This window comes from Colossoma macropomum, unplaced genomic scaffold, assembly GCF_904425465.1.
Source record: "Colossoma macropomum unplaced genomic scaffold, Colossoma_macropomum, whole genome shotgun sequence".
Lineage (NCBI taxonomy): Eukaryota > Metazoa > Chordata > Actinopteri > Characiformes > Serrasalmidae > Colossoma > Colossoma macropomum.
In genome coordinates this window covers 11,893,572-11,906,366 of record NW_023494789.1, presented here as the reverse complement: position 1 = coordinate 11,906,366, position 12,795 = coordinate 11,893,572, and the positions used below count along the sequence as shown (strand labels likewise).

General features: G+C 36.2%; 1 protein-coding gene across 1 annotated transcript; it reads left to right on the top strand.

Annotated features, from left to right (window-relative positions):
• Positions 1-1,281: 1,281 nt before the first annotated feature.
• On the top strand, positions 1,282-8,120 carry ntan1 (N-terminal asparagine amidase). Its single transcript, XM_036570106.1, has 10 exons — positions 1,282-1,523; positions 2,417-2,519; positions 3,730-3,795; positions 4,401-4,509; positions 5,384-5,457; positions 5,551-5,604; positions 5,700-5,753; positions 5,835-5,932; positions 6,841-6,954; positions 7,493-8,120. Exons 1-10 carry the CDS (start codon positions 1,443-1,445, stop codon positions 7,661-7,663), a joined length of 924 nt encoding a protein of 307 aa, XP_036425999.1. The 5' UTR covers positions 1,282-1,442; the 3' UTR covers positions 7,664-8,120.
• Positions 8,121-12,795: the final 4,675 nt, after the last annotated feature.

Genomic DNA, 12,795 nt, shown 5'->3' with positions numbered 1-12,795 from the left:
CACCCGCTTCCAGTGTGGCGCCGTATCGTGCACCCTGGCACGTTCTGCACCCCAAGGACCTTTTGGTAGCGACCTTATGTCCGCCTGATCTGATTTAACATCATGCCACTTCGCTAAACTCTTAAAAAAATAGTTCTTCAGAGTTTGTCTAGTATTTTAAATATACGTAGAGCCATTTCATGCTTAAAAAGTTCTTTTCACGGTGATGGAGGATGTGTGGTATATTGTTCTATGTATAACCTTTTTGAAAATGGTTCTATATAGCACCAGAAATGGATCTTCTGTTGTTACGGCACTAAGCTTGTAATATGTGACGAACCCTTTTGGTGCTACAAAGAACCAAGTTTCTCCATCATTCTGAAGAACCATTTCGCCATGCAAAGAAACAATTAAATGCAATCGGTCCTACATTTCTTTTACTACAAACCCCTTGAAGAACCATATTTTGGTGTAGAGTCTTCGACATAATATTTAGAAAAACGCAGTTATATTTAACTTGAATTCAGTTGAATTTATATATAACAAACAAACATACAACCAGTATAAAAATAATTATTTGGCTCGTCCGGCCTGGAGCAGATTTCCCGAAAATGCTAGTGAAGTACTTGTTAATCTATACGACATATTACGAAATATATTATCTGTAAGCAAAATTTTACATCATGCACCTCAAATGACTGTACAAGTTATATTTACATTAATCTATGAATACACAACAAATCAGGCAGGAAAACATCTAACTAGGTGGTCATCTCGCCCACAGGAGTTGATTGACAGCACCGGCTACTCAACAGGAAACTGACGGGGTGCAAGATGTGCGGGAGGACGCATGTTAGCGCACCACGGCCGGGTTCTGCGCAGTGCAGCTGTTGGAATTCTGACGTGGAGTTCTTACGCAGCGCTGCCGCGACTGAGCACGAGGGCAGCAGAAATCCGCACAGTTTCGGTTCGGGAATTCCAAAAACGGCGTAAAGCTGCACTAAACGATAACACGTTTCATATAGACAGTTAATTTTAGAGTTCATTTAAAAGGCGCGACTCCAGTTATCGAAGTCGTTATCATTAATAAAAATAAATAATCACACACTGTTAATAACAACTTATTTTTCATTAAGTAATGAGCAGTGACTCATGCACTTTTTATCTTCATCTTTATTTTAGATTATAACCCACAGTTATTATTTTTCGTGTTACTGCAATTATTATTTTACTATATTATAGAAAAAGTAAAGAAATAAAAAAACATCTTGCCGATGGTGCAACCAATCATTGTCGAGAGGGCGTGGCAAACACAGGAAGTGCACCCGTTCACGGGCAGAGCCTGAATGTGAGGAACCTCAAGATCATAATAATGAAGAATATCTATTATTTTTAACGGTGCGCTCAGTTCTGTAATTCATGACCTTAATGACTTCAATGTTCAGCTTCAGTCGTGATAAAAAATGCCCCTCCTGACTCAAAACAAACGAATCGACCGCCTAACCTCTACGACAGAATTATTCTCCAGATATCCACATTTGACGGTAAGGACAGTTTTACATTATATTACAGCGTCTCATCAGGTTGCGCAGAGATATACTCGTTTTACGGAGCTGAAGTCAGTTTCTTCTTCGAATTTTCCCGTTCCACCTTAAATGGTGCAGCAGTTACAGGCGCCAGAATATAACTGCTGCATCTTTTAAGGTAGAACGAGAAAAATCGAGCAGCCAAATTCAGCCTCAGTTAAGTTTTCCAGTGACTTTCTTTGGTGCTGTTTTAATAGGATGCTGTACCCAAATGTGTGTTTTGGAAATCCAGACCTTCTTTTTCCTTCTACGTTCACTTTCCTGGCTCCCCAAAAGCTACGGAAAATCATTTCAAGAAGCTTGAAGAATTTTTGAGACAAAGGTTTCATTTAATTTAAAAACGTTGGTAAAGAAATTTTTGAAAAATCTGAACACTTATTTGTTTCCTGTAAATACTGTACAACCTTTTGGGATGATTCACATGATTGGTTATGTCCAAAGATTTTTGGTGTGTTTACAAAGTCTGATGATATTGTATACGGAAGGCCTTTCATAGGACACAGATAATGATGTGAAATGTTTATAGATGCTGTGTTATTGTTGGCAAAATGTTTTATGCACAAAATAAAGTATATAAAAACAACACCATCTTTCTATGTTATATATTTCGATGTTGTTGTCTCTTCCATACTACCCCCTTTATTTACTTATTTATTTATTTTGCTTATTAATGTTATTTTTTGTACTTGAATTTGCTGACTGCGCTCGGTTTCCTTTATCTAAATAATTGCACACTGCATTGCCATTATTGTTTGTACTAAAAAAAGTAAAAAGAAAGAAACCAGTAAAGTGCAGCTTGACAGTTTAAGCTAATCGCGTGTGTCTCGCTGTGGTTCTGTTTCATTTAAAAGGCAAATGCCAAAGAGTTTCGCTCTAAACCTCCTGTGACAGTCGACCCAAAGTGCCTCCTTTACGTGCAGCAGAGAGAATTTGCGGCCACTACACCGGCAGACAGTGAGTAACTGCGTCTCATCACTGGATCTTTAAGATCGGGGCGGGTTTAGTGATTCTGGGGCCCTGAGCAGAAGACTTTAAGGTGGCCCTCAGGATGCACATGCACTGCAAAAAATGATATCTTGGCAACTGAAATCATCTTAAATAGTGGATGTATCTGGTATTTCTCATTTTGAGATGATTGTAAGGATACTAAAAGGTTGTTATTTCTAGACATTTTCAGGTTGTTTTAAATATTTTATTTACTATAATTAAATGTTTGTAGCAGGTTTTGATTGTTTTAAGAAATAATGCTTGAAGTAAGCAAAAATATGTGCCAGTATAGTGAGATAGTTTGATGCTGACTAATGTAGAAGTCATGAGTAATGAGATTACTTTTTCGTAAGTCATAATTAATGTAATCCCATTGCATTTTGAGAGGAGTAATTAGTAACTTGTAATAGTTTATTTTTTGTGTAACTCCCCAACACTGGAGATGTCGATACTAACAATATGTACAGTCTGCTGAACCTGTGCAGCTCTTTGTTTTCCCTGCCTTTGCGTTTCTCAAATGCACTTCAATCTTCCCTCTCAACACCCAGAAGACTACACCTATGAACCTATGAAACTTCTCTCTATAATGTAGATTATCGCTCAATTACCTTGTTCATACCCGTCTGGAGTTGTTTCATAATGTAATAACATGGAATAGCACATTGTATGACCAGAAGGTGGGGCTGCATTGGCATTCTTGAACATAATCACTACAATTGCAAATAGCAATTACAATGTTTTACAATGTTGATGGTATACACCCATATATATATATATATATATATATGTGTGTGTGTGTGTGTGTGTGTGTGTTTAATATATGTATTAATAAGTGTATATATACACATATATAAATATATATTGCTGTCAAAACAAAACCTCACATCTCCAAAATAAGAACTTTACAGGAGGAGGAAAAAATACTTTTTTTATGTAAGTCAGTGTAGCCAGACATTTTTTTCTAATTTTGGGCCATTTCATTTGGTCCATTCATCATGAAATTTACACAGTGTGAGAGATGGGGTTTTGTTCTGACAACAGCAATATATATATTTATTTAACATAAGTCATCAATGTAATGCAGCCCTTGGCTCATGGGGGGACCTAGGTGGCTGCCTGCCTTTGCTTACTGGAGCTCCATGCTCTTGCCCTAAAGATGATTCCGCCTTTCCCACAGATTCTGTCTCTATCATTGGCTCTGCGGATGCAACTACATGTCACCTGGTGGTATTGCGGCATACAGGTAAACATGACACCTTTTTCCTGTTGTTTTTTTTTTTCTTCAAGTGAGCATTAAAAGGCCTGTAGTCCACATTTTTCTTGTATTTTTATTTTTTCCACTTGGAATGTTTCTGTGGGTTTATGAACTAGAAAACAGTTATTTATTTTTCATGTGACCATTTTCCCACCTCATTTTATTCCTAATTAAACAGTCTGTTTTTGTAATTATGTAAATAATCGTTGTTCTGGTAGGCTGCCACATATTGTGCCTCATTCAAAAAGGGGACAGGGCTAAAACACTCCTAAAAACTCCAACTGGAATTGGCAGGGCTAAACTACTGTACATTAAATAATAAAGGTGTGATATAGGCAGATGTAGGTAATTACATTGGTAATGAAAACAGTGAATTCAAAACAGGCTGTTTTTTTAAGATTAGTGTACAAACTAAATGAAATGGGATGTGAATGGTACGTTTTGAAACTTTTTTACATGCTACATCTGTTTTTGGTTTTGTTTAAAAAAAAAAAAAAAGCAAGGAAAAGTTTAATTTCGCATGATATGGCCCTTTAAAAGGTACTGCACAACATTATGTTTATGGAGGAATTTTTTCTCATATTTCCTTGAAGGCAGTGGAGCGACTTGTCTGGCTCACTGTGATGGTTCGAGTACTTTGACTGAAGTTCCTCTCCTTGTAAATGCTGTCACATCCTTAAGCAACCCTGCAAAAGATGGCAGGCAGGTGTATTTTTGGCTTTTTTTTGAGATCACATATTCAGTTAATGTTGTCTTTTGCACTTTTTCATGTTTCTGCAATGATGTCTTGGCGTATGTGTAGTACATGTAACTGTATTTATTTATCATATGCATAATGTTCCATGGTTTTTCTGTTATTGTATTACTCAAATTGGGAATCAGTAAATACATCTGTCTGTCTATCTGTCTACCTGTCTGTCTGTCTGTCTGTCTGTCTATCTATCTATCTATCTGTCTTTTTATTTTTCTATCTTTCTGTCTATCTATATGTATGTTCATGTGTACATGTCTTTCTATATGGGGCTGTTGTACTTAAAGGACCCATATCCTACATTTTATAGTATTTTCATTTTTTCCCCTGGTCCAATTATGAGGTTTGTGTGATTTTATACACCAAAAACAGTAATAATTAATTTTTACATGACCTTTTTTTTCGTGTACTATCCTCTACTTCTTTCTTAGACTGTTTTTATTACTGTGTCTTTAAAACGAATAGATGTAAATGATCTTTCTTTTGATTGGTGCCTCATTCAAAAAAGTAGTCCAGGCTGAAAGTCTCCTTAAATCTTCAGTGTAAATGTGTATGGGCAGAGCTAAACTTCTGTAGGCTGAAAACATGGATGTATGTAAATTAATTGTTTTTTAACAATTGTAAGTTCAAAAGGTGCTGTTTTTGCACGGTTTCCATAGATGGACTGCAGAGTGAATGGCACAATTTGAAAGTTTTAACAATATTTACACGGAACATCAAATTTATTTATATTTAAAGTAAAGGATGTATATTCAGTTAACCATGAAATGGCCTCTTAAATATAATCACTGATATTAGTCCATACTGAATTAATCTTTGTTTCAGGTTAGAGCTTCATCTTGTTGGGGGGTTTGACGATGACTCCAGAACGTCCCATAAACTCAGCCTTAATGTTTTAGGTATGCAAAGTTGTGCAAAGTCATGGTTTATTTATAGAAATTAGGCTACAATTCTGTGGCACATTATTTAGCGCTGTGTGCTTCATTTTGCAGTGGCCTTTCAGAAACAGAAGGAAGAAATTCACTTAGAAACATGCTGTATTACTGGTAGGTTGATGACTTTTTGTTTTTCCTCATGACAGATGTCCTTGATTTTTCATCCTTGTATAACTATTGATTGACTGTTGTTCTTTGTTTTGTAGATATGAATGATGTTGTCATTGATGGAATTCACAGACCGATTGTTTATGGAATAGGTATGGTATAACATGCACTAAGCCTGTTGACCAATTATATGTAATGCACAGTTGTACAGTTAAACTGTCTTTGCTTCATAGGTGTGAATGTAAAAACAGGTGAGCTATTCCCCGCCTCATTTCCACAGAGAGGGCCTGCAGAGGACTTGCGGTCTGCACGCACCTTCACAGGTGGACAGGTACAAAGATGATGTCAGTACAGTATCAGATTGTGTCTTTCATGTCTTTATGAATGTGATGATGTGGAATGAGGTGTGTTGGTTCTATATCAGCACTATGTAATCTGTTATGAAAAATCATCTCTAAACCTCTGTCAGAAGTGCCATGGTTGTCTAGCTTACTGATTATGGACTGAAAGCATGATAAATGGGGACTATCACTACTGAAAATCTGGTTGAAAAAGACAGATAAGACCAATTATAGAGAGCCTGTAAACAACACCAGTCAGTGCACAGTAAACCGCATAGTAGTTGTGGGTGGTACACCCGTTGAAATTCATCAGGTAAGAGTTTTGTCTTAACTGTTATACTGGTATGCCACAAATAAGCACAATGTACAAACAGTGCAAGTCAGTATTTCATCGTACACACACACACACACACACACACACACACACATACATATATATATATATATATATATATATATATATAGTTTCAAAGAAACAGTACATCGATGGCTGAAACCAAAGTTGAAACCTAACCTGTACCAGCAACTTTAAAACCCGACCAAGCCTGGCTGCTACTGTTAAATTTGAAACCTGGACCTGATTACACTCACAGATGGATTACTGTAAACATGGTTTTGGTTTTACAGAGCTTTGTCTGTTGCTTGAGTTGATCTATAGAAAAGATTACACTGGGATAAACTGGTATTTCACACATATGAACTACCAGTATTTATTATGTTTTTGTATAGTAGGTTTTTATGAATAAATAATAGTAATACATTTTTTTTACAATATGCCTTTCAAGAGTATAAAAATAAAATAAAAACTTTAAAAATATACATACACAATACTAAAAGGAAGAGTGAAAAAATTGAATATTCCTTCAAATAAAAACAATATTTATTTTTTTTCTAACAGATGGCTGGGGTATATGACTCCACTAAAGAACAGGTAACGATTGGACCATGCAGGTGGGCACCTAACAGGGACATTGCCTTCTGGCTGGCTCAAAATGATGATACTATCTTGCAGGTAACTGAATTACATCCATGCTGTAATTACACAGGGAAACCCAGCTGCAGGTTGTTGATTTCTAGGGTTGTCACAATTACTCACTGAAACTTGATTACTTAAAATAATGTTGCTTAAATTGTACCTTCTCAGTGAATCATCAATGATTAGTTGTCAATTTGCATATTACTAATAGATATTTTAAATACTCTTATTGCTCTCACTTACTGTAAGAAACAAAGCCTGATTGACAAGTCTGTTTACATATTTTTTTGCCATATTGTGTTTATATATATTTTTGACTAAGTCTTTCTAAAGACTTCATAGTTTATTTCTCCCATTTAGGTACTTTAGAATGTGTGTATTGTTTGTTATAGTTCAGTTCATTTTCACCAAAAGAAACTTAGTACCTTATTAATTGATATGCTGTGCTAAATTCCAGAAATGAGCATCACTGCAATAACAGAAGTCGAGCTTGATGTAAATTGATTATGCTTTATCCGACTTAAAGCGTGACCTTTGCTTGATGTGTATCTCTCGCCCCATCCTGTCCCACCAGTACCTTTCTACATCTCCTTATGCTGAGCCACCTCACTTTGTCCAACACATCAAGTCCACCATCCAGTTCCTGCTGGACCACCCCAGCGCAGACAACCTGTTCCCTGGAGGCCAGCCCCAGCGTTTCCAGCGGACGGAGCAGGGAGAGTGGGAGAGAGTGTCCCAACAATAGTCCAACTGCAACCTGAACACTGCCCTTAACTCTGAACAACACTGTGACCCAACCAGACGCCTTTGGAAGAAACTTCCGCTGGCAGTAGAAGTTGCTCTTTTATGCTAATCTAAGACCTTTTTGCAGTTTGTTTTAGGATGTTCAAGTCAATGTGAGGGGTTTAGTACAGTAAGCTGAGCCTGGATAAGCATAAAAGAGAAACTTCTACTTGAAGTGAAAAGTGTGGCATAGTTTTTAACTTATGCACTTACATTGTGAGTGTTGACACTCTAAAGACTGTACAAACCAGTACAGAAATAACAAGATGCTCCTTTGTGGACTGTCGAAACTCTTGAAGCTGGACTTGTTGCCTGACAGTTGTACGGTTATGTAACGATGTATTATTCAACACCATTATTTCATCATTTCTCTTCAGCCCCTTGCAATGAATCATAAACATGGCATGATTGGAGTCTGACTGGAGTGTGATGACTGTTTTTGCTGAGTAAAACACCACCACCACGTCAGTGTTACTGCAGTGCTGAGAATGATCCACCACCCAAATAATACCTTCTCCGTGAGGGTCCATGTAATTGTAGAACTACAAAGTGCACCTATATTGTAAGTGGAGCTGATAAAATGGACAATGAGTGTAGGAACAAGGAGGTGGTCATATGTTACGCTTGATCGGTGTCCTTGTAATAGCAGTAGTTCTACAGTAACAACGTCACATTCTGATAGTTTGCAATGAATCTCGTACCCTTTCGGTAGTTCTTGCCCTCAAAATTCTTTTAATGCTCTAAAACAAACATGACCAAGTTAACACAAAAATGACGGATGCATTAGGAGCTATGCTGCCAGGATACTTTATGATGTTGGAATTATAAGTAATGTTTACTGGAAGGGAAGAAAAGACTTGAAAATAGCATTGTTACATTCAGGTTAAGCCTCATTGCTCAAATCAGATTTTTTGTTCAGATCTGATTTTTCTTACATGATGGTTCACGCTAGTATAAGTAAGTGACTCAAATCTGTCATTTGTGTGAAAGGTGTCCTAAAATGACCTGCACATCATAATCAATAATGTCACATGAATGAACCCAGAGAAAGTGCAGAGAATCGCCACTCAGTAATGTCTTCTGGGTTTGTTAAACACTAGAGGGCGCTCCTGAACAAGACCAGAATGACTGGATTCATATGGAGCATTTGAGCAAAGTCATAGTTTATAAGTGCTTAAACATTTTTAATTTCATATTTTTTACATTTTTATATTTAATTTCCTAAACACAGAATGAAAATTTTAAATTCCAGTTATAGAACTTTATAAAGGTGCACTTTGTGAGGTTTAAAGGTGATTTTAACAAAGATTAATTTATTTATTAACATATATAACACATTTATAAAAACACAAAATATATTTATAAAAAAAATTGACAATTTTTTCACAGGTCACATTTGTTTTTCTGATATATTAAATTCGGCACATAACCAGTAACAGTGCAATACAGTACACGTTAATTTTGCAAATAAATGGAAATTGTGCACTAAATTTTGCACAAAACTGGCATACATGGTGTGTTAACTTTTTTTACATAGAAAAACAACAAAACGTCATTACCAGGGGTATTCAAACATTTTCATCAATGTGTCTCTGAGGGTTTAGATGTAAAGATCAAAATGATGGCTTTGACAGTAAGCTGGATCTAAATAAGCATAAAACTTGGAGTGAAAAATGTGGTACAGTTTTTCATGTATGCATCAAATTCATGAGTGTTGACACTTTAGAGACAGTACAGACCAGTACAGAAATAATAAGATGTGCCTGACTGGACTCTTTTCTAGACTCTTGAGTCTGGACTAGGGCTTAATCTAAGACACTTTCTGTTCAGTTCATTGCAATGATTCATAAATATGGCATGACATCTGATTGGAATGTGTTGAGTGTTCTTGCTGAGTAAAGAAAGTAAACGCTCTATATGCCTTTAAAAATACTGCATATCATTTAGACATATGAAGCAATCTTTAGTTGCTATAGTTGCTAGTAGTAATATTGTTTCCTGGTGCTGTTTACACTGGATCTCTTCTTATCTTTAGAACTGCACTTTTGTTCTTGCAAAGTTCTAAAACAAACATGAACAGTAATATTAGCTGTTCTTTCAGAATGTTTTTATTTGTCAGAAATAGAAGCAAATGTGACTCTTTAGGACCTGGAGGGAAAAACAGGCTGGTTTAAGTTATCCTGAAATCCTGAGGAAGAAAGTGACAACACCCCTCTGACTCTATTTTAGTCCTACAACACAAAATAACCTTCTGATCATCGTGAGGTATTCTTCATCCTTTTAACAAAAACATGCATGCAAAAAAATAGTTTTTTGCTTATTTGTTAGTTTGTTTCTGTTATTTGAAGCATAGTTGGTGACTTGGCATGTCCATCAGCCCAGTGTTTGCCATGCCAGAGTATTTCTCTGACAACTTTCTTGAACATGCATGCCTACATTTATAAGACACTCACTCAGAATGAAGTCTGATTTGCATGTATGTATCACAGATCACTTCTCTGATCAGGTTACTTTAACCAAAAAATGCAAGAGTTTTTGGAGCATTTCTTTCTTGGCTTTTATGTTGGAGTATTGATGACTAACAGCAAAAACCTGCCAAGAGGGGTTTCCCTTTGTAAACTAAAGGCTTTTACACAAAATGCAATAGTGGCTTTTAGTTGCTTTAGCAAAACAACATGAACAATTATATGTTTCTTTTGTGTTAGGAAATGAATGGGAAAGAATATAAATGGTGAAGAAACAACATAGCTCTCTTTCGTTAGTTTCAAGGGAGCTTTAAAGACCCCCTGCACTGAGAAATGTGCTTTTTAAACAGTTAACTCATCTTGTTTGTCTTATTATGTATACATATGGATTGGTAGTTGTCTCAAACGTGGTAGCACATTTCATATTTCACTCTATCTTAACCAGGATAGTGGAGAGAAGGAGTTAAGTTGGGATAGCAGGATGGCACATGGCCATTCCTAGTTTGCATAATTCTTCATATTATTAAGAGGGGTAAAGTTTTAGGATGCTCCTATGCTAATTTTAGCAGTTCCTTAGGTAAAAAAAAAAATCATAAAAATATTTAAAGGTTTATTATTTAATGTATAATAATTTAAGCTGATTGGTCTTTTAATTTTTGAAGTAGAACCAAACAACTAGTGAAGAAAGACTGGGCTAGTTATCATCTCTGATCATACGTGCAGACAAAGCTGGGCGTTTCACTGACTGAAAAAAAGAAATAGCAAGTTGGAAGGTGCCTTGCTCCAGAAATGAGGAAATGTGTATCAGCATGTTCATGAGCCTGAAGTCCTACAGTCATACATGGTCTTGTTCCTGCTTTTGTGTCTGAACTTATTCTTCTTTATATACTCTTCTGCTTTCTTAAGTCTTCTAGCCGTTGCACCCCAAAATTGTAAATGGAATTTACTGCCCCTATCTTTCTGTCACTGTTTTGTTGCTTGATTTTTTTACTTCTCCTTCCTATGATTTCTTTGTAAACTGGCCATGGGTAAAAGAAAGGCACTATATAAATGGAAGAAAGCAACTCAAGTTTCAAAACACTAAAACAAGTAAATGTCTTACACTGATCAGGTAATATACAGTGAGCATTTGTAGAAAAACAGTAAGAGTTAGTAAATTACTTGTATTGACAAAGTTGTCAGGCTCACAAATGTGCATTATATGATCACAACTGCATGTTCACCGATCATGTTCAACATCATCCTTGTTTCTACGCTCATTGTCCATTTTATCAGCTCCACTTACTATATAGGTGCACTTTGTATTTCTACAATTACAGACTGTAGTCCATCTGTTTCTCTGCATACTTTGTTAGCCCCCTTTTATCCTGTTCTTCAGTTGTTGGCTGGATATGTTTGGTTGGTGGACTATTCTCAGTCCAGCAGTGACATTGAGGTGTTTAAAAACTCCAGCAGCACTGCTCTGCCTGATCCACTCAGACCAGTGCAACACACACTAACACACCACCACCACATCAGTGTTATTGCAGTGCTGAGAATGATCCACCACCCAAATAGTACCTGCTCTCTGAGGGTCCATTGGGGGTCCTGACCACTGAAGAACAGGGTAAAAGGGTCTAACAAAGTATGCAGAGAAACAGATGGACTACAGTCTGTAATTGTAGAACTACAAAGTGCACCTATATAGTAAGTGGAGCTGATAAAATGGACAATGAGCGTAGAAACAAGGAGGTGGTCATAATGTTATGCCTGATCGGTGAACATGCAGTTGTGATCATATAATGCACATTTGTGAGCCTGACAACTTTGTCAATACAAGTAATTTACTAACTTTTACTGTTTTTCTACAAATGCTCACTGTTTGAAAAACACACATTTCAATCAAACTAGTGCCACGATTTATATCTGATCATCTCAAAACTAGTCTTAAAACTTGGAATCTGATAGTAAATAATTATCAAAATACTTCACATGTATGGTCTTATAGTTGAAATATCTTTGTCTATGTACATATATATTTCTATACATTTTTAACACAGAAGTGTAGTGACAAGAATACATTGCCCGATAGACGCCAAACTTGGTATACATGCTCAAGGCCTGATGTTGAAATAGGGTGCAAAGATTGGTGGAAATCTCTTTATAGGCATGTTGAACCTATTTGCCAATTCATAAGAGATCATAAGAGAGTTATTTCCATTACATAGTTTTTCGGTAATCGATAGGTGCTCATACAAAGCACATACCATAAGATGAAGTCATTTTACTGTAGCATTTTAAAGTAACTGGCACCTAAAATCATTACACTACTCCGGTCCTATGCCAGGCACACGTACATAATCATGCTTGGACCCCTGAATTGCTGCTTGCGACTATATTTATAATGATTTGAATTTGGTGTAAAGTTTGCTTTGTGGAATGAAAAAACATCCTTTACATTTGTTGCTATTTTGCTTGTTATTTGTTGACATCAATACAAATCATCAATATTGACTGTAAATGTATTTCAGTATTGTGTAAAGTATTGTGTAAATGTATATCAACTGAGAAATTAATCATGTAATTATATAATTGAATTTTTGTCATTCCAAAGGAGGCCTGTAAAGATTATCTGTAGACCATGCCATAC

What these genes read in the sequence shown, in the direction of transcription:
- ntan1 (XM_036570106.1), top strand. Translation starts at nt 1,443, where the DNA reads ATGCCCCTCCTGACTCAAAACAAACGAATCGACCGCCTAACCTCTACG. An exon ending in CCAGATATCCACATTTGACG is followed by an intron (nt 1,524 to 2,416) that starts GTAAGGACAGTT and finishes TTCATTTAAAAG; the next exon opens with GCAAATGCCAAAGAGTTTCG. An exon ending in ACTCAGCCTTAATGTTTTAG is followed by an intron (nt 5,458 to 5,550) that starts GTATGCAAAGTT and finishes TTCATTTTGCAG; the next exon opens with TGGCCTTTCAGAAACAGAAG.